General features: G+C 32.8%; 2 protein-coding genes across 4 annotated transcripts; both read right to left on the minus strand.

The window, feature by feature from the left end:
- Positions 1 to 4,429: 4,429 nt before the first annotated feature.
- LOC107937278 (trihelix transcription factor GTL1) lies at positions 4,430 to 9,083 on the minus strand. Of its 2 annotated transcripts, none has more exons than XM_016870130.2 (3): positions 7,902 to 9,083; positions 5,466 to 7,158; positions 4,430 to 5,357 (listed from the first exon to the last, which is right to left on the minus strand). In XM_016870130.2, the coding sequence occupies exons 1-3, from the start codon at positions 8,273 to 8,275 to the stop codon at positions 5,346 to 5,348; spliced, it is 2,079 nt and encodes a 692-aa protein (XP_016725619.2). In that variant the 5' UTR covers positions 8,276 to 9,083; the 3' UTR covers positions 4,430 to 5,345. The 2 variants fall into 2 exon arrangements, with proteins under 2 accessions (XP_016725619.2, XP_016725618.2); XM_016870129.2 differs by having other exon boundaries at positions 4,430 to 5,361; positions 7,902 to 9,082.
- A 7,154-nt stretch (positions 9,084 to 16,237) lies between these two features.
- On the minus strand, positions 16,238 to 19,459 carry LOC107937286 (uncharacterized). Of its 2 annotated transcripts, XR_001694636.2 has the most exons (4): positions 17,871 to 19,337; positions 17,236 to 17,787; positions 16,776 to 17,146; positions 16,238 to 16,410 (listed from the first exon to the last, which is right to left on the minus strand). XR_001694636.2 is itself a non-coding variant. In XM_016870150.2 (3 exons), exons 1-3 carry the CDS (start codon positions 18,816 to 18,818, stop codon positions 17,036 to 17,038), a joined length of 1,611 nt encoding a protein of 536 aa, XP_016725639.1. In that variant the 5' UTR covers positions 18,819 to 19,459; the 3' UTR covers positions 16,678 to 17,035. The 2 variants fall into 2 exon arrangements, 1 of the variants encoding a protein (XP_016725639.1); XM_016870150.2 differs by lacking the exon at positions 16,238 to 16,410 and having other exon boundaries at positions 16,678 to 17,146; positions 17,871 to 19,459.
- Positions 19,460 to 20,704: the final 1,245 nt, after the last annotated feature.

A 20,704-nucleotide genomic window follows, 5' to 3' on the forward strand; every position in this document is an offset into this window, starting at 1 on the left:
GTTATGAATGTGATGAATTGACAGATGTGTTTTCGATTATAATTAGGTGCATTTAAATTTTAGGTCTACTTTTTCTTTTACTGTATATGATATTTAAGATCAAATTACCTTGATGTAAGTTATTTTTGAGATAGTCTTTATTGGTTGATTAAATTAAAGAATAAGTTTAGAAATTTGAAGGTTTTTGTTGGTTGGAGGTTAAATCAATATTATTGTGGAGTTGGGTTTTAGTTGATATGCAAATGCAGCTTTTATAATGTATAAAATAAGAGAAAATCATTTAAATAATTACACATTATGAAACATAATATTTGGAGGGAGATAAAAGAAAAATACATGAGTGGAGATCATAAACATCGATATAAAACTGGTATTAAAATCGAAAGGGAAGTGGTGGTGGATGAAAATTATTATAGGGGAATAAAATCTGTGAATGTTTTTTTTTGATTGGGTTAATTGAGATTAAGATTTTCTAATTTGGTTTGATTAGTTTATATTAATTAATTATATAAAATTTAAATATAGTTACAATTGAACTTTAAAATTTATGGTTTTTCATATTCACATATGTACTTATATTTCTAAATTAATTATAAATTGATTTTTTTAAATATATAAAATATAAAAATCCAAAAAAAAATTTATTATTTTATCTAAAAAATAGATCTTTTTATATTTTCTAATTAAATTAATTTTTAATTAACCCATAACATCAACTCAATTGAAAGATTAAATATTATTGTGTAGACTTATAGAGTTATATTTGTTTCAATTAACTCGTGACAAAGATCGAATCAGTTTAAGGTTAAGTTAATTTGAATCAAGTCGGTAGAGTTTCAATTGTTAATTTGAAATTGGATTATTTCGATTTGTTTTAAGATTATATTATTTTAGATTTGAGTGAATTAAATTTTAGCGAGTTAGAATGTAAAATAGAGGTTTTACTTATAATATTAATTATAGGGAAAAAAGGAAGAAGGATGGATAGGTATAATTGAAGGGTGTGTGTCTTTCATTCATTCACAATCGCATTATAAGGGCAGTAGCGCATTGCACATGCGTCATGTCCTCCCATTGTCCGTTCCCCATGTGCTCAGTGTTATATTTGCTTTTGATTCTCATTTCCCAATCCCAAATTCAAAAGCTAAGTGAAAGAAGGATAAAATAAAAAGAGAATAAGATATAATTATTTAGTGGGAGATTTGATGGCTGCATCAATTTATGTCCCCTCCTAACCACATTCTATAATTGTTGAAATCTTAAATTTTGTAAGTATTTAAATTTGAGTAATACCATATAAAATCGACGTATGTATAATTTTAGTCTGATTATACATAATTATCGTGAAAAGAAAATTTCATATTTTTTTATTTGTCTTTTTGTGCATCGTTTGGATATTTATACATGTAAATTCTCGATATATAACTGTAAAATATGAATTTAAGAGCGTAAATTATAGTATATATGGAGTGTGTCTCACATTTTGGTCGAAACAGAGTTGATGTCATACCGAGGAAGAGTCGTTATTCCGATGATGCGACCACAATGTCCTAATGAGTCGATAGCGACGTGGCGACGTGTTCCTTACCAACCGGGGTTCTTCTCCTAGTTAAACTCTGTTACCTTTTTCTAGTCTAACTATAATGATTCGAGTGATGTTTTAGTCATATTTGTACAAGAGATTCAACCTATAAATAGGGCTCTTAGCAACCCTAGATAGTTTAGAATAATAACAACAGAATTAGGAGGGTTTGTGAGAATCTCGAAAAAATTTTATATTTCGGAGTTTAGGGTTTATTTCTTTCTCCATCTTGTACTCTCATTTCCGATTTTTGCCGGTTTAATGAAGTTATCCTTACCCGTGATTTTTTATCTTTTCCGGAAAAAAATTTCTATATAAATATTTATGTCCAATTTTCTCGATTTTTATTCGTATTCATTATATAATTCGGGTTGGACTAAAGAGTGTATTTGCTGGCATTGGCGTCAGCCCAATGTGTATTCCCCTTCTCTTTTTACCATCACCAACCAAAAAGGCACCCACACCCACATGGAACTACTGTTACGCTGTAGTTTCCAATAATCATATGATTATTATTATTAATTCATGATATATGTATTCTTATTGGTCACTCACTTAGCACTGCTGGGCCACGCATTTCCATTAATACTATACACATACATATACTTACATGTTAATATTATTTATATATAATAATACTTTCCTTTATAGAAACAGAGGCACATGAAGAAGGATTACTAGTAAGTTGATAAATAAAGATGGAAATTAAAAAAAAAAGCAAATAAATAAATGAAAACAAGTGGGAGGGGGGAGTTCGTGGTGGTAGTAAAATTGCATGCACATGGTTAGGGGGGGCATATGTTGAGGTTTTTGGGGGGTAGATTAGGGTTTCAAATGGGGTTTTAGTTGGAAAAGGAATTAGGTTTAAATTTAATTTTGGTAAATGCTAGTTGATCTAAACTTAAAAAATTAGAATTTTTTTAAATTATTTAAAACTTTAGTTTATTGAGTTTGATACCAATTAAATAATATTGTTAATTTACCCTAAGTTTTTTTTTTAAATTATAATGAAACTTGTTTTTTATTAGACGAAAAATCTAATTACTTTCACGGCTTTTGCACGAAAAAATAGAATAAAATAAATGGCAACTAATACCAATAATAAAGAAATTTCCTGTTCCTTTTTGAGATGTATATATATATGAGTGTGAAAATTACAGATTGGATATAAATATATTTTATTTTAAAATTACATATAATAAATAATAAAACGTATGGTTTGAAACTATTTAGTAATAACATCTAGAATATGTACATTGTTAAAATGAAAAATATTATATTAAATTGTTTATTATTGTATTGTCATCAATCTTGAGGCGGTGCCAAGTTAACTTGTGACGCCAACTCAATCAGATACATTATTAATATAATATATACAACTTATGTAGGTAATAAAGTGTGGATAATAAAATTAAAATGTATAAAAATATATAAAAATAGTTTTACTTAAATGGTAAATTTAAGGTTTTATTAATGTAATTGGCGTAGGTTTAAATTGTACCTTATGAATATTTTTATTAATTTTTTTAAAAGTGAAAATACTATAATATCCTTAAAAATATTACATATTTTAATTACAAAATAACATTCCCAAAACTTTGAGTGTGACATCGACTTATGGTTGAAAAAAGAAATTACATAAACAAAATAGAATTCAGTTTAAAATGGCAAAGTTAAAAACTTGAAAAAATATAATATTTTATGTTCAAATTCCATATTTTTTTTATTTTTTTATATAAATATAAATATATAAAAATAAATTTATTTAATCAAGTTGGTATTAGATTAGCTTGTAACAATAATTCAATAAGGAATTTAATATATGCGAGAATATTTGATGCGTTGTCGATGCAGAAGTTCCATACACTATCGATGAATAATAACATCACACCTCATCATTAAATAAAATAAAAAAATAATAAAAAATTTATAAATAAATACTAATAACTTTATTTGAACATAATTAAATAGTAATTAATTATAAAAAAATGTTAAGGCTTTAGACCCTGATTCAAAGATATTGAATATGAAAATTATTTAATACTTATTTATAATAGATATATTTAATGTTTAATTATGTTAATTTAATGATATTATTCATTGACAATCAAATATTATAGATACGATTGAAATGTATATCTAACGGCTATAAATGACCAAAAAAATGCCATCTTTTTCTGTTATTATTTGTAATTTCTCTTCAAACGACTGGTGAGTCGTGAGCACAGAGCAGTGGCGAGTGGTCCCATTTCCCAAATAATTTATGATTTTCTTTTGGAAAGAATTATTTATGATTACCAAATACCAATACAGTTAGTCATGTTTCTTTCAGTTTGTTACGTTTGTCTTTTTAATTTTTTTTTTTATTTCTCGAAGAGTTTATCATTTCGAGTATAATAATTAATTTTTCGTATTTTATAAATTTATTAAAAAAATAAATATTTATCATAAATTTTAAAGTTGTTACTATAACACTAATATCGGATTTGATTTAGGGATTTTTCGATTAAAAAATAAAAAAATTAATAAAACGCGAGCATAATATTAATTGACAGTCACAGTAGCGAAATGACAAGGTGGCGAGGGGCGACCAGTCACTGAATTCCATGGTCACGAAGACGAACACTTAATACCTTGACACAGCAAAGACTTTTATGTATAAATTATGGATGAAAAAAGTGGGAGAAAAAAAGGGATTGATGACGATGGATGAAAACTACAACCCTTTCTCCTATAAGTAGTAACTATTTAACTGATTCCATCGGTACTTGTTCTGTGAGATTCTCTTTTGAGAAACCAAAAAAGAAAGAGAAAATCTGAAACTGCTAAAACCTTACCACCTGAATATAAAATTATAAATCAAGAATTTGATAACAAAGGAGAAACAAGTCAGTACAGAGTTGATGGAAAAAGAAAGAATTTTCTAGGAAACTTTTGAAGGAAACAAACTCATATTCTTACATGAAACTCTTAAATTGAACTAAACAAAGTAAGAGAGAAATGTATAAAAATATCTTCTTCTTCTTTTTTTTAATCTCTTTTCTTTCTCTCTATGCTTTGTTTGTGCCTTTTTCTTTTTGGTGGTGTTGCTGGTAATTTACCCAAGCTTATTTTTTTTTTGTTCTCGCTGCTCAATTCAATCTCTGATCCCGTTTTTTTCCTTTGAAAACGGGATTTTCCTTATTCACCAACAAATCAATAAATGCAAAAGCGGAACTGCGTCTCTGCCAATGTCAGCTAATGGGACTGGAGCTAATTTGAAAACAATGAGGAGATTCATGAAGAAGGTGATACTGAATTATTGAAATGAAATGGTTTGAAAAGAAAGGGTATACGAGGTAAATGACTGAGAAATGGGGAAAAAGGACACATTTGTTAGGGTATTTTGGTTGAGCTTCTGCACGCGCGGGGGTACATATGGTACATTTTTTCTTTTTTGTTGTGATGGGGTGAACACTGATCACTGCTTGCCATTGTTATTGAACCATGGTGAAAAAGGAGGGTGCCCCATTCCCTCCTCCATTGGGAGTGTTTGAATTCTGTCTCTGGAATTCTATCTTATAACCCATCTTTCGTTCTTCTTCCAATTCTTCATCATCATCGTCATCGTTGTCTTCCTCATCGTCATCTTCATCAACCTCCTGATCCATAATATCGCTATCAGGTTCATCGATCCTACCATACCCATCTACCAACAAGGATTGTCCTCGATGGTGATGTTGTTGGTGGTGTAACCCTTCCCTCTGCTCCTCCATCAGCTCCCTCACGGTACTTCCTGGCTTCAATACCAACCCAACAATTAATCAATACGCATCAGACAATGATTGCTAATCAAAATGCAATGATAATTATTAATTAATGAACTATGTGAATATGAATTTACCTTCTTTGCAGCTCCACCGTATCCTTCTCCAAAGGGATGACTAGATAAGCCTTCTTTGCTTGTCACCACATCAGCAGTAGCTCCGCTTTCGTTTTGGGATGGTTGCGGTGCTGCCGTGCTTAGTGTGGGGTCATGATGCTGCCGTGACGTTTCTTCATCGGGTCTATTATGGTCACTAAAGCTGCCACTGCTAGTCCCACCACCAAGTATTTTCTTACGGTAAAGGGCATCGAGCTGGTGAAAATAGGGACAAGTTTTGGCATCTTCGGGACGTTTTTTGTTGCTTTCTTTGACCTTTTTGAAGTACTTGTTGATGTTCTCCCACTTTTCCTTACATCGTTTGGCGCTTCGCTTGTAACCCAACCTGGACATACCAGCAGAGATTTCTTCCCAAAGAGGACCTTTAGGCCCAGCTTCTTGGTACCTGGATTCAAGCCCACTCCTCAGGTTTATAAGTGCAAGAACTTCAGTTTTAGGCCATCTAGACGAGGCTGGCTCCGCCAAGCTCCCACTCCCACCAGTCTCTTGTGGTGGGACCTGTTGTTCCGGAATTGCCATTACTATTTCTGTAGTAATGGGCTGTTGTTGATGCCTCACAAGTTCCATATGTTGAAGCTGCTGCTGCTGTTGAACAACCTGTGGCTGCTGTTGTGGTGGTGGTGGTTGATGGTGAGATATATGCGTCTGTTGTTGTTCTTGTTGCTTTTGTTGTGGTAATGTCGGTGTTTGATGCGATGGTGGAGCAATAGGGACCTCCGGTGGAACAACGGAGACGGTCGGTTGTGTCGGTGGAGGTGGTGGTGGTGCTGCGGGTACAATAACAGTTGCGGTGGTGGGTAATTGTATGGTCTGGCCAGTAATCTTTTGCAAAAAGGAAACAATAGCAGCATCCCTTGAAGCAGCAATGGCTCGTTCTTGAGCCATGAGTTCATGTTCACGAGTTAACCTTGCCATCTCTTGTCTTTTCCAAGCTTCTTCTCTTATCGTCCTATCTTGCTCCCTCTTCTCCATGGCTTCTAAAAACCTTTGTTGCATGGCTTCTTGTTTCTGCATGACTTGTTTCATTAAACCCTCAAAGAACTCCATCATCCTCCTCGTCGAACTACCACCCCCTCCTCTTGACGACGACCTTTTACGTTTACGGCTAGTGCCAGCCATGCTTGACGGTTCTCCTCCAACTCCAACTTCATCTTCGTCTTCCTCATCATCGTCAAAGCCTTGAGAGAAGGTAGAGCTATTAGAAGAGAAGCTAATTCCAAATGGAGCCGCCGTGGTGGCAGCAGGAGGCGCTGGCGCTGGCGCCGTCGCTGGCTCTGGCACTGCTACAGGTACTGGAGCAAGAGCAGATCCAGGCATGGCTAAGAAAGAGGAAGAAGACATTGGTACAGCTGTTGTAGGTGGAACAATTCTGGCAGCAGAAGAAATAGGCATTGGGATCCCAACCGAAACAGGAGCCACGTCCAAGCTGGCGGCGGTAACGGCGACAGTAGCAGGAATCACCGGTATTGACACGTTGCCAGGAGCGGCACCGGAAGTTGTTTGAAGCGCCTCTAGCTGGCTGAAAAACTTATAACTCTTACCATCTTGACGCCCAGCACGAGTTTCTTTCGTTCGCTTGTAGTATTTGTGGACGTTCTCGAATTTTTCCCTACACTTTTTAGCACTCCTTTTGTAACCCAGCTCCGCCAGCTTCCTGCAAAACCAGGCCCGTCGTTATTTATTTTTTCATATAATTCATCTATGGTATTGTTTCCCAGGTTACTCTCAATGGAACAAGTTATGTATATAATATGAAAATGCTCTCACACAGTTACCAACTGACCTCATCTATACTTTCCATAGTAATAATCAATGATAACCTTTATTATTGATTGAAAAAAAAACCCAAAAAAGAAAAGAAGGAATAAAATTAAAAATGGTTGATGGGGTGAAACGGGAGAGCGTGGGAGGCCCTTTCTTCCATGGCGACTGATAAGTTTAATAAGTAGAGGGGAAAAAAAAGAATTCCTCTCGGGATTTTCAAAGTGATAAAATAAGATAGGCATTTAAATCACTTAGATGGGTAAAGTAGTAGTAAATAATAAATAAAGGAGAATAAGATGTCTAAAAAAAGGGGGAAAAATGAAAAGATAGGATTGGCTAGAGACTAGTTGCAGTGGATCTGGGCCATTTCTTAATTGTAAGAAAGAAGATGCCCCCAACTCGTGATTCGTGATGGAAACAGATAGAAACCATGTGCGTGCGTTTGTTTGTTTGTTTGGAGTTCAGATTTCAGATTGAGAGAGAAAAAAATAACTATTCCCATTAATATTTCAGTGGGAGCAGCAAGCAATGCTTGTTATGAATCTGTGATAATGATTATATGATTTTTATTTGTTGTTGAATTGGAGAAGAAGAAGAAGAAATGATCTATGGGTTTTAGTTAATTCAATTTACCTGGAAACATCTTCCCAAAGGGGGCCCTTGACGGTGGCATCACGGAAAGTAGCATCCATATCTGATCTAATCTTGAGGAGAGCAAGAGTCTCTTGACGTGGCCACCGATTGCCACTTGCTACACCGGCTCCTCCGCCGCCGCCACTACCATGTCGGTCCCCTAATCCTAATTCGTCTCCACCGCCAACACTTGCTAACCTCATGAACTCATCTAAATTCCCAGCTGGTGGTCTACTGCTTATAGGCGACGCCGCTTCCACTAACTGCTCCGACGCCTCGCTTACTGCACCAGTCGTTGGAGGACCAGTCGTCATCTCACCGTATTGAGATTGCTGCCCTCCTCCTCCTCCTCCACCACCACCTTCCTGCTGCATCTCCCCTTCAATAATTTAATTGTGATGTCGATAAAGCTGAAGAACAATGATCTTTCGATTTAATTTTCTTTGATCAATGGTGTATCAAGATCTTCTCCTCCTCCTCCTCATCAATGGTTAGTACACAATTCAGCTGAATTGTATTTCGTCCTTCCCGCACACCGAGAGGGAGGGATCGGTGGTGTTCTTTTTGGGGGTGATGGGTATGTTGAAAAAAAAACCAAAGAAAATGGAGACTAATAATTGAGAAATTAAACAAAAACAGTAAGTTCGAGAAAGTTTGGTGAAATATGGGTTGATGTTAAATACGATTGAAGAATTCTTTGTTCTTTTGAAAAATAAATCAAAAGAAAAAGAAAGAAGGAACTGAAAGAGAGAGGGGGAGAAAGAGAAGGACAACTGGAAAGACTGAAAGCCAGAAAGAGAATTCCTACGAGTTAGTGCTTAGATTTTTATTGTTTTCTCCATTTCTTTATAAAGTAAAAGCTTTTTTCTTTTCCTCTGAGAAAATTAAACAAATAACAGAAGGGCATAATCATTATCAACAAAAACAGCTGCAGAACCCCTCTGCATAAATTTTACACAGAATAAAGCAAAGGGATTGAAGGAAAGAGAGAGAGAATTATAGATAAAAAATGGATGGAGATTTGAGGATTATGATGATGATTAAGAGAGAGGGAGAATAAGATATGAAGAAGAAGAAGAAGAAGAAGAAAGAAAAGAAAGATGGTGAAATGAAAAAATATGAAATGATAAAACAAAGGCGAGAGCTGTGTTGTCAGCCGCTTTCACTTTGCAGCTAATAATTGTTTTTTTTTTGAGTAACAGCTAATAATTGTTAAAAACCACTTTTTGCCCCCCCGCCCTCCCCAATATGTCTTTTATTAAATTAAAAAAAATTATTACTCTAGGTTTTTTTTCATTAATTCATGTATTATTTTAAAATAATAATACACTCCGAAGTATTCCTTATTTGAATTTATAATTAATATTTTTTTAAAAAGAAAACAGAAAAATTAGGGTTTTTGAAGTTGTTAAAGCAGAGTCTGCATGCTTTCTACGTTCATTTGGGTTCTGTTAGTGCTGCGCTTTTAAATTTGGGTTAATTGCTACTTTAATTTTGATTAAAAAAATTAATTAATTAAAAAGAAAAATGGAAGGAAAGCAATAGATCTACCTTGTGGGCAAATGGTAGTAAAAAGACAATATTTACTTTAGTTAAACAAAGGCGTGGGTCCGGTGTTAGTAAGTTGCATGTGATTGGGGCCATTGGTTTTATTATTAATTAAAATATTAAGAATCACCCTGAAGGATCGCCTCCCACTCTGTTTCGTTTGATTTTTTTAAATACATGAACCTCAAATATCTGTGTAATATTTGCTGGTAAGATACTAATCTCCATCTTTAAGCTACCTATCTTTTCTTTAAATTAATTAATTAGATTTTTTATTACATAAAAATAGTAAGCGAAGAGTATAATGTAATAATTTGAATATATTGATATGAAGTTACAAGTGAGGATAATAAGGTACAGGACAGGATCACATTGACACAGCTGTCAAAGGCCCCAATACATATGAGGTGCTAAGGTAAGAACGTGCGTGGCGTTTTTCCCCCATCTGCCAGCCAATCCCATTAGCCCACCACCCATCCATCTTTCGTTTTTCGGCATAATTCCACTATACCTCCCCAAACAATGACTTTGATCTTTAATTCATCCTTAAATTTCAAAACGGTCCAATTAAATCCTTAAGCTAAACTATCAGTCTAATCGGGTTTATCGTTAAATGCTAGCTTGGATATGATTAGACTGGTTCAAGGATTAGAGAAATATGGGAAGGTTTAGAGAATAATATTAGACTCGAAAGAGGGGTTCGGGCAAAAAAACATTTTTTCATTGTATAAGCAAACTTGAGTAGTAAGTAAAATTCAAACCCAAGCACAATCCAGCCCAACTCGTTTTTAATTTTATAATGAGTTGTTTCTTTATTTTATATATAATTTATATCATATGAAAATTAATTATGTTACATTATAATGTAAATATTAAAAGTAGGTTAAGATGTTCATGTTTAGAAATTTAATAAAAACATATATAATGATAGTAAAATATATAATTAAAAATATTAAATAAAAATTATAGTATCGGCAAACCAAAATAAGCTTAAGTTAGTCATTTAAAATATATTGTCAAGCTAAGGCAAAATTTAAAATCCATATTTCAAGTTGGGTTGAGTGCTTGGGCAACTGTATATGGTACTGATACCATGTATGACCCAGCCTCTGACTTAGGGATGGTAAAAGAAAGACCGAACCCAATGAATTCTAATCTACCCCAACTTGTTAGAGGCAGCTTTCTTTTTTCTTCTAGAAATCGAGTTCTGAAATAATGCAATATGGTTTTTCTACTAAGATTTTTGAGGTCGAATTTAGGTGATATTAACCCACCTACCTGATATATTTACAAAAATACTTTTATAATAATTTCATAACTATTTTTATACATTTAAATTAGTTCTTTTATTTTATAATAATCTATAATATATTTTAATTTTATAAAAATATTTATATATTTTGTTATATTGTCCACTTTTATAATATATATTTGATTTAAAGTTTTAAAGATTAGTATATCACAAAACAATATTTAGAATTTCAAGATGAGTTCGGGCAAATCATTTTTCTTAATCAGAGATGAAAATAGTATATAAAGTTCGGAGCACGGATCAGAGTCGGGTAAGCATAAAATTATCCCATTTTACCCATTGTCATTCTTACCTTGACTCATGAGCACTTCTAGATTTAATGTTAATTTTTTTTATAAAAAAAAATTTACGAATTATTATCATACAAATCAATAATTATATAATTAAGGTTAAAGTTGAAGACTGAATTAAGAGAATGAAAAAACGATAATTTTAGAAATTGAATTAAACTATTTCAAAATTTAAAAACCAAATAAAAAATTAGGAGGAAAGTCGGCTGCAATTACTCCTTTGATCCACCCCCGTTATATTATGCCCAAACAGTCGCACATGCCCCTCGCCTCTCTTTTTTTTTCTTTTTTTCATTTTCATCCCTTCACACATTCTTCACTTTCACATGTAGTTACTTGCGTCTCACACTAACCCAATCATTTCATATATATATAATTCTTATGAAAAAAAATCATAAATTGAAATAATAATTATAGATACTAAAATTTTAAATTAAAAAAAAACATTGGGATTTAAACCCTGAAATTTGATCTTTCTTTGTCATTAGTTAAATTGCAGCTCAATTTCCACTCTCACTGAAACAAAGAAAAGACAGGTGATGAAGAAAGTACACACTTTGGGTTTCTGATTTATGATAATAACAATAATTATTCTTTGCTTGTTGGTAATGGTATATGTCCACTTTTTTTTCTTTAAATATTAATTAAAAATGGTAGTAGTAGTTTGCAAATAATGTATATGTACATGTATAGAAGTAATTTATTCAAGGGGTTTATTATATCATAGATTCCAAGTGGGAAGTGGTGAGGTTTTTAAACTTTATTTAAAGTTTTCTTGATGCCAGTACATCTGAATCAGATGGTGTCTCCTTTTTTTTTTTTTTAATTATTATTTTTATTATTTAAATTAGGGATAGCCTGAAAGCAATGTGAAATCAAATGTGTTCCAAATGTAGACTGTTGATTTCTTCTAGTAACTTCTTGTCAGCCACTGAAGAAACTAAATACAATTATAAAACTACTAATGTGCTTCAACAATGAAAATATATTTTTTTATTTTTTTCTACAATTGAATTAAATCGATTAAATCATCGTACATAATACATTAGTAGAAGAAAGTATTCAATTATAATAAACTAGCAACAAAAATAAATATTCTATATAATTTAGTTATTCGAGCATTTCATATTTTTCGGGTTAAAAACTATGTATCATTTAATAATAAATATTATTTAATTTAGTTATTTAATTAGTAAGTCAAAATGTATAGTAAATTATTTGTCGTCATTAAAATTTTTAGATTATTTAAATAATATCAGTAAAATAACTAATAATTATATTCTGAAAATAAAAACATGTCTTAAAATTAAAATACTATTATTGTATAAAAATAAGTTTTATAACTTAAATCATGTACGTCATGTTTGAAAAAATATAGGGTAATTGGATTTAAGTATTATTATTTGTAATTATCTGCATAATTACTTCAATTCTTACTCTAACCGCTATTAATTGGAAAGCGTAATTGAAGTTTTTCAACTAATTACAATGGTTGCCAAAGAATATACCACAAACATATAATTACAAGTAATTCCATTCAAATCGAGTTAATTGGTGATTTTCCAAATACACCCTAGATTTATTCAGATAAGTTTGGGTGAAAAAAATTTCATCTCAAACAATTAGGTGTTGCTCGAATTTGATTTAAATAATTAGAAATATCTCAATTTAAATTTAAATTTAATCATAAAAACATATAATCATTAATATCAAATATGTTTCTAATATTTTGTTAATATATAAACTGATAAATAAGTTTATCTCATTCATATCTTACTAAATTTAAATCTAAACTTTTTTTTAACTAAATGGTTATGTTGCCTCATCTGATTTATATGTCATTTACCTCCTTAAAATAAAAAATTGTGTTTTTACAAGATTTATAAAATTTTAAGTAAATAAATGATAAAATAATAATTTGACCTCTCTAAAATGATAAAATTTTGATCTCATATTTTTAAAAACTATAAATATATATATCAATACATTAAAAAGTATTATATTTTACCTCTCCTAAAAATATATAACTTAATGTTGAAAAAAACTTTTGACTTTGGCCCGCCACTTGAAAACAGGTATTTTCCCTAGCCATAGGCTCTGTGATACAAGGCAGGGTTGAAATAGTCAGTTGGGAATTTAGAATAATTGCACTAAAATTTCCTCCTCTTTTTTTATTTTTCTTTTTTGTTGAAAGAGAAAGATAAAACCATTAGTGGGAATTTTGTAAGGTATTGAAACAAGTTTAAAGAAAGCAACAGTTTAAAAAAAATGGTATGGAAAAAAAATAAATATCATAAAAACCAAGGCGCATGTCACTAATACTTTAAACATCAAAAGGTGGCGTGAACTGTAAACAGTGTGAGTGCTTTCAACGTCTCAAACGCAATTATAAACCACACAACGGAAAAAAATCAGTAACATATTTATGAATTTCACTTTTAAAATTACATCTATTATTATAAGTCACATATTATTTATTTGAATAAAATAATTACTTAATTATAAAATTTTGAATAAATTATATGCACCGCATTAAATTAAATCTTCCATTATTAAAAAAATCAATTTAATCTTTAATTATTAAAAACTCAAATAAAATTAAATTATAATAGAGTTAACATTTATTATTTTTTAAAATTTGTAATTATATTTCAACTCCGAATAAAATATTTCATTTATAAAATCATAAAATGCTTTCTAAAAAAGTATATTAAATAATAAATAATATTTTTAAACAGTAAACATTAATTTTGTTGAATTTTGATTTTACGAGATAATGTACCAAATATTTTTTTATATATTTATGCTATACAATAAAAAGTAATATTTGACTTGTCAGTGTATATACCAAGTACCAACTATAAATATATATATTTATCTTATTTTTCATATTTTTCAAAAAAAGCGGGGCAAGGGGGGGGTTATTTTCATTCCATGATAATCACATGGTTGGCCAATAGATAACCGCGTGATAGTAATAATAAGCAAAAGGAAGAAAAAACACTTAAAATTTAAATCAATCATAGTAATATTTGGCAACCGGGAAAGAAATGAGATGGGCGGTTCCTTTGGTAAAAAATCCCAAATTTTAAATAATTGCCTCAACGTTAAGCAACAACTTTTTAAGTCAACATTTACAGGCAGAGTAGTAGGACCATATGTCAAACCAAGTTATGTTTCAAAGAAAATTTGATACCTTGGTGGAATGTGGAGAGGAAGGAATATTGGAACACTTCCTCCAGAGGATCTAACAAGTGTTTAAAGGAAATGATATCAGCTAAAAGTACACCTTTATAATGGCTGCTTCCCTGTGACTTCTGTAAAATGGAGGGTACAATTCTTTCGCGGGGGGGGGGGTCATTGAAAGAATGTTTTCAAGGGTTGGTTGAGATCAGAAATTTTCAGATGTCAAGTACGGGTGTGAATATCGTATGCAAGTATGCTTTAAATACAAGTTTAAATTCCTGTACCTATGTGTCTGCATGTGTTGGGAATGAGTGCAAAAATGTATTTAAAAAAAAAAAAAGAGTCGAAGCAACATAGGATATCAGAGCTTTCCTTACAATAACTAATATTTCTATACTTCTATCTTTTTCCAAAATTTTCTGCCTTCTATATGCATTGACAAAGAGAAGTAGCAGATACACAGTGAGTCAAACTCAATCTTTTCCTTAAAATAAAGGTGAGAAATGCAATCCTAGCTATCAAAGACTCGCTCCTTTTAGTCACCATAAGATCAAAAACAGGCATATTTCTTTCTAACAAGGAAATAAATAAAAAAATCCTATTTTGATGCAATCAAAATTCTCAGCATGTCCTAAAATGTTCATAACAAAAGCATAAGGAACTATGATCCAAGAGACAAACATAACAGGGTGCATCTAATATGCAGTTGTTAGTGTTTCTAGCTAGTGACCAAGTTACACACCTACAGTTTCACAAATGTGCGATCGACTGCAATGATTAGATAGCTTGACTTCTTAAATCCTAGTTTCACCCATCTTCACACACACAGGTCGTCACCATCAGTTAACTTTGATAGAGTTACTAATCTGAGAAGGATAAACTCCTACTGTTTAGAGGGGTTGATGCAGTAAGGTCGATAATATGCTATACTTGTTCCATTACCTTCATATATTGTATATGCTAATCTTGTTTTTCAACCAAACAGTTACTTCATATATTGTATATGCTAATCTTGTTTTTCAACCAAACAGTGTATCAACGAGATATATAATACAAAGAAAAAAAGATACAGGAAAAAGGAGAATATTTTGACTAATGCCACATTTTCAAAAGGTTTCTTTCATTAGAATGCCAGATCATGCATATCACAGACCACAGGAAAGTATAGAACTGCAGTGAAAATAGAAAAGTGAAATGGAAAAATGTTTCTTACAGTTTTGAAAATCACACAGCACTAGAAGAAAATAGTGAAAAAGGAATGTGTTGTACCAAGCAAGATGATCTCAGCACAGAGAAACTGATTGTCCATTGGTGTACATTTCATGGCATAATATTAGTGATAGACATTGCAGTTTCATTTCCACCCATGGTCCTCATTTCAACTATTTATAACAACCGTTGATTGAGAAAATAGAAAAGTGAAATGGAAAAATGTTTCTTACAGTTTTGAAAATCACACAGCACTAGAAGAAAATAGTAGATCAAGTGGAATGTCTTTAAAAGAGAACTTGACAGCACTAGAAGAAAAGGCAAACAAATAGATCCACAGAAATCATACATGCGCAGCTTAAAAAGTTAAGATGGTTCACGAATCATATTTTTGTACCTTTCTTAACCTCCTCTCAATATGCAACCACAGGGCTAAGGATTATGCAACTATGGATATGATATGTAATTCAAGTATACGAGGCATTAGTTCAGTCACATAGAATCAATCATGATCAACTAAAAGGCTCACCTTGATAAATGACGAGTATATAGAATGCCCTGATCCTAGTTGCTACATATTTCCAATTTTAATTTAAAAACACTTTTTTGTACCTTTCTTAACCTCCTCTCAATATGCAACTTCGTAATACGATAACGAAGAAATTAACAGAATCTAGGATTTCACAGTCCAAATACTAGCAATGCAGAATTCATTTTTGAAAAAGCACTGCAACAGCGATATAAAATAAAATGGAAATATCTGGTCATGGTAAAACAATAAACAATGGAAATAGAGAAAGGAAAGGAATTGCTTGATGGAGAGACAAAAAGCTCATAGGATATACCTAAGTATTAGTTCAATACAATTGCCTTAAATGGTAAACTAGGAGTAACTTAACAGAGATGTGCAGCTAACCACAAACAGAGAATGCTCTTAGCAAAGTCGAGCTCGAGATCCATAAGCCTACAATTTAAAATAGACAAGGAAATCAAAACTATTTTACTGATAAATTTTGTTCATTCTATTTTGGTATAAGATTGATCATTTTTAATGGAATATTCCTCACTTTCAGAGCTAGTCATTCTGCCATCATAATTAGTTTACAAGACCAATGGGCGATTAGGTTTATTCCAGACTAACAACTCTTTTCAATTCATGCAAGTTCAACCAAAAACAATAAAAATTAATGAAGTTGTACACAACACCGAGGATCTTGAGGCACACTGGAAATAAAATTAACTACTTTAATCTTTGTTATCCACAAATAACTACCAGTTTCACTGCATCAACAAGCTCACAATGTTAGCTATCAGTATACGATGAATTACCTTCTGAACAAAAATGAAGGCAAGAATTGAATGACTGAGCTGAAGTTGCAACCTAAATCTTCAACTCTATCAACTGTGTAGTGTGTACAACAAACCACTCCAATAGTTGATATAGGAGGTAAGAAATAAGAAAAAAGCCAAATGTTGATCTCAAGGCACAGCCCAAAACTTCAATGCAGCTAAAAGGCGTAATGCACAAGATAGCTTGAGGTCCCATCTTGAAGCCTGAATATACATACTCAACAGCATAACTCAATCGTTCACAGAGAATCAGTAAAAGAACTGAGTGCTCCCTTTTCACACTGCCCAACCGTCAACTGAAAGGCTTCATCACCAGTATTGTTTACCTTGCAACATAACCGACGCGGCACCTGCCAGAGTACATACAAAGCATCATGAAACCGAAAAGGCTACCTAACGGGGGGAAAACTTAGAAAACATGTATGAGAATATAACACACCTGATGCCAATTCTTTCCAAGAGGATACCCTAAAACCTGGATGTTCTGCACATACTGCAATGGAGGCGGATGCGGAAAGCAGAAAACCTTCCTTTTCAGATCATCTTTGGCTTTGGCCCGGGAATACGAACCCAATGTAGCATTACCATCTTTCATTACATCTTTGAGAAAAAACAGAACTGGCTTTTTGCAAACAGATTTGTATGACTTCCTAGTGTCGTGATCAAATTCTTGGGGATGTCCTAATTTATTCCAGGCAACATAGGTATGCTCTGAACGTTCTAGCTCACGAGGTAACACGATATTTGGGAACACTTGAACAACATAACCAAGAGAAACCGAAAAGGTGAGATGCCTTTCACGATCGTAACAGATTGATCGTTGTAGAAAGCTCCTGGGTTCAGTTTTCATAGCTTTCGTAAAAAGCTTTAAACTGTCCAACGAACTTAATCCAGGATAAAATGGATCCACATATTCCACATGGTGAATTGAAATGAATGGTGCAATTGGATGAGAAGATAAAAGACCATGCGCATTTCCTCTAATATCCCACTATCAAAACAAGTAAAGCAATTAGTCTATCATATTTAAGTAGATCAATTAGGAGAATTTCTAAAAATTTATCCTCCGATTACCTGGTGAAAACCATGTTCTCTAGTTAAAGGAACACCGAGTTCAGTAATGCAGGCGTGTAGACGATCATCGCTTCCATAAAGCTTCGGATACCTCTCAATGCATTCGTCGTGGAAATTAGAGAGCGCCTCCGCGAGAGGATAACTGATGGCAATGCCACCGCCGCCAAACGCCATGGAGTGACTGAAGTACGCGTTAGCGGAGTGACTTTCCGAGGGCGATCCAATGTACATCATCTCCGAATGATCATATTTGTTCAAGACTGCCACCAAATTGTCTACATTGAAAACCGTGTCGTCATCTCCCAAAACAAACCACCGGACATTGGGCAGACCGAGGCGGAAGGATTCCGTTAAAATGCGGGAGATTCGGAGACCGGAGGGGTGGCCCGTCGGGTTAGTATAACGGAAACGTGAGATGTCCTCAGAAACCATGACCGGAGGAAGCGAATCGTCGGCTTCTTCTGTAGGGACCTGCTCTTCTAACCAAATGTGACCTCGCATTTCCAAAGGTCGCCACCAAAGCCTAACTATCTCTCTCCGTCGCTTCCATAGATGCGAGGATCCCGCTATACCGAATACGATGTCGTTTAACGAAATCTCTCGTTTTCCGTTTCCACGCTCAGAGAGACTGCGGTTACGAGGAGTGTCTTGCGACGAATCAAACCAAGGAGGAAGAGGAGGAATCGGTAACCGATCAGGAAAAGAAGACCAGGGTATGGAACCGGAAAGGGAATGTGGACTCCCTTCCCAGTACTTCAAACGACGCCACCGATGAGTGGTAGTGCCGGAGAAAACAAGAGAAAGCCAAGCGACAGTAGAGATAAGCAACGCGGCAACCGCAACGAAGGCAATACCGGCACGGCTCTGACGCCAACGACGACATCGACTTCGAGGGAGACGTGTAGATCGTTCATTGGTTACTGAGATATTATTATGGCAAGGCAGCATCGCGAAGTTGAGTTGCCTCACCTTCAACGCTCATTTCCGCCACCGCCTAATCCAAAACGGCAAGACCAAAAAAGAGTAAAACGGCAGCGGAGAAAGCAATAGTGTTACGTACTTGAAAGGGTTTAAGATTTGGTAAAAGATGCCGCAGACCAGTTGAAAGGGGGCGTAATTGAACTTGAATCTAAAAGGTAAATCCAAATCCCCAATTAAGGGTTTTCTTCTCTCTCCTCCGCACTTTACTCTCTCTCTTTTTTTTGAAAATAATTATTAGAGTCCGTTCTACGCTAATTTGAAAATCTGAAACGAAAACAAAAACAAAAACGCACAAAGGGAAATGGACCGTCGAACAAAAAATAGTTAGGAAAGAGCCGTTGCGTATTTGTAAGCTTTAATTTATACTGGAAGTTAAAGCTTCTTTGCTTAGCTTTACACTCTGTTGGGTTGGCTGTCCATTGTTGTTCTTTAGGAATAGGAAATCATTTTCCAAATATTCTTCTTGGAATCCAAGCTTATTTTCCTCGATCTTATCTGGGTGTAGCTGGCTTTGTTATGTATAAAAATATTTGTAATTACCAAAGAACCAATTCTTGCACAATGGTAAACAAGAAATTTGTGTGATTCATTTTGTCTTTAGCAAAGCATATCCGAGGGACTTGGTTTCTTTCCGGAATTCTTAGTTGGGAAAAACAGTTCCCACCCATGCAAATTCGAATTTTTCAACGGGATAACTGCGAGAAATGGGCCCCACCCCTGACCGCAGCCAAGACACGCGTCTACAATATACCCCCAATACCATAGTTTGGTCTCGGTTGTTGTGACAAGCTTTTTTTTTCTTAAACTTTTCTTTAAGATTTATAATAGAAAAAAAAAATTAATATTTGGTACTAACACGAGAAAAGAGTTAAAAATTTATAATGTGTTTTAATTTTTTTATATTTATTTTATAATATTTTATAATATATTTGTCATCATCTAAATTCTACTTGTTATCAAAGATTTTTTCAATAATAAATAATAAATTACATTTAATGTTACTATAAATTTACATTTTGGTTAACTTTAAAAAGATATGAAATATTATTAAGTTATTCGAAAATTTTTATTTAAATTATTAGATTGTTAAAATTATTATCATATGGTTTTCTCTGTTTGCATCATTGGCACCATTGGAAGCTCTACTTCACTCCTTTTTTACGGTTTAGTTTTTTTTTATGAAACAATCTTGAACGTCATAAATCTATTAACCAAACTTTGAATGACTTTCTTCTTATCACATTTTCAATGTCGATCGCCATATTGACTTTAATCTAAGGTATATTTATCTATTTGTTAGTGGATATTATTCTATCGTACTAATCATCAAATCGTTACTTGAAGCTTACCAATCAAACTTTAAAAAAAAAAACATAAACAATACTCATACTTAAATAAAAAATCTTAATAGTTCAGTAATCATTTTATAATTTTTTTTTAAATTAAGTGACTAAAGTGTAAATTACTAACTATCTAATGGCCTAATTTATCGAAAAAAATTACATAAATAGTCCCTCAATCATTAATATTTTTTAAATTATATAATTATGAAATGTTTGTTCATCTTCTCAATTTTATCTATTTTTATAACTCAATCCATATTTTGAAACATGACTTGCTTTTAATTAGTATAATAGTAAATTTAACCATTAATATTTACATATTATATCGATCTAATTTTAATTATAAAAAACAACACTCACCATTTATACGTTATATCATTTTTATCATTTTTTTGAATGATTAGAAGATTGTAAAAGAAAAATATAAAAATTAAAAACAAAATCATTCCTTTTCTTATCAATTTTGCTCTCCCGTCATTGTTCCCCGCAACATCTCTCCCCTTTCCTCTA

Source organism: Gossypium hirsutum, chromosome D12 (genome assembly GCF_007990345.1).
Source record: "Gossypium hirsutum isolate 1008001.06 chromosome D12, Gossypium_hirsutum_v2.1, whole genome shotgun sequence".
Classification (NCBI taxonomy): Eukaryota; Viridiplantae; Streptophyta; class Magnoliopsida; order Malvales; family Malvaceae; genus Gossypium; species Gossypium hirsutum.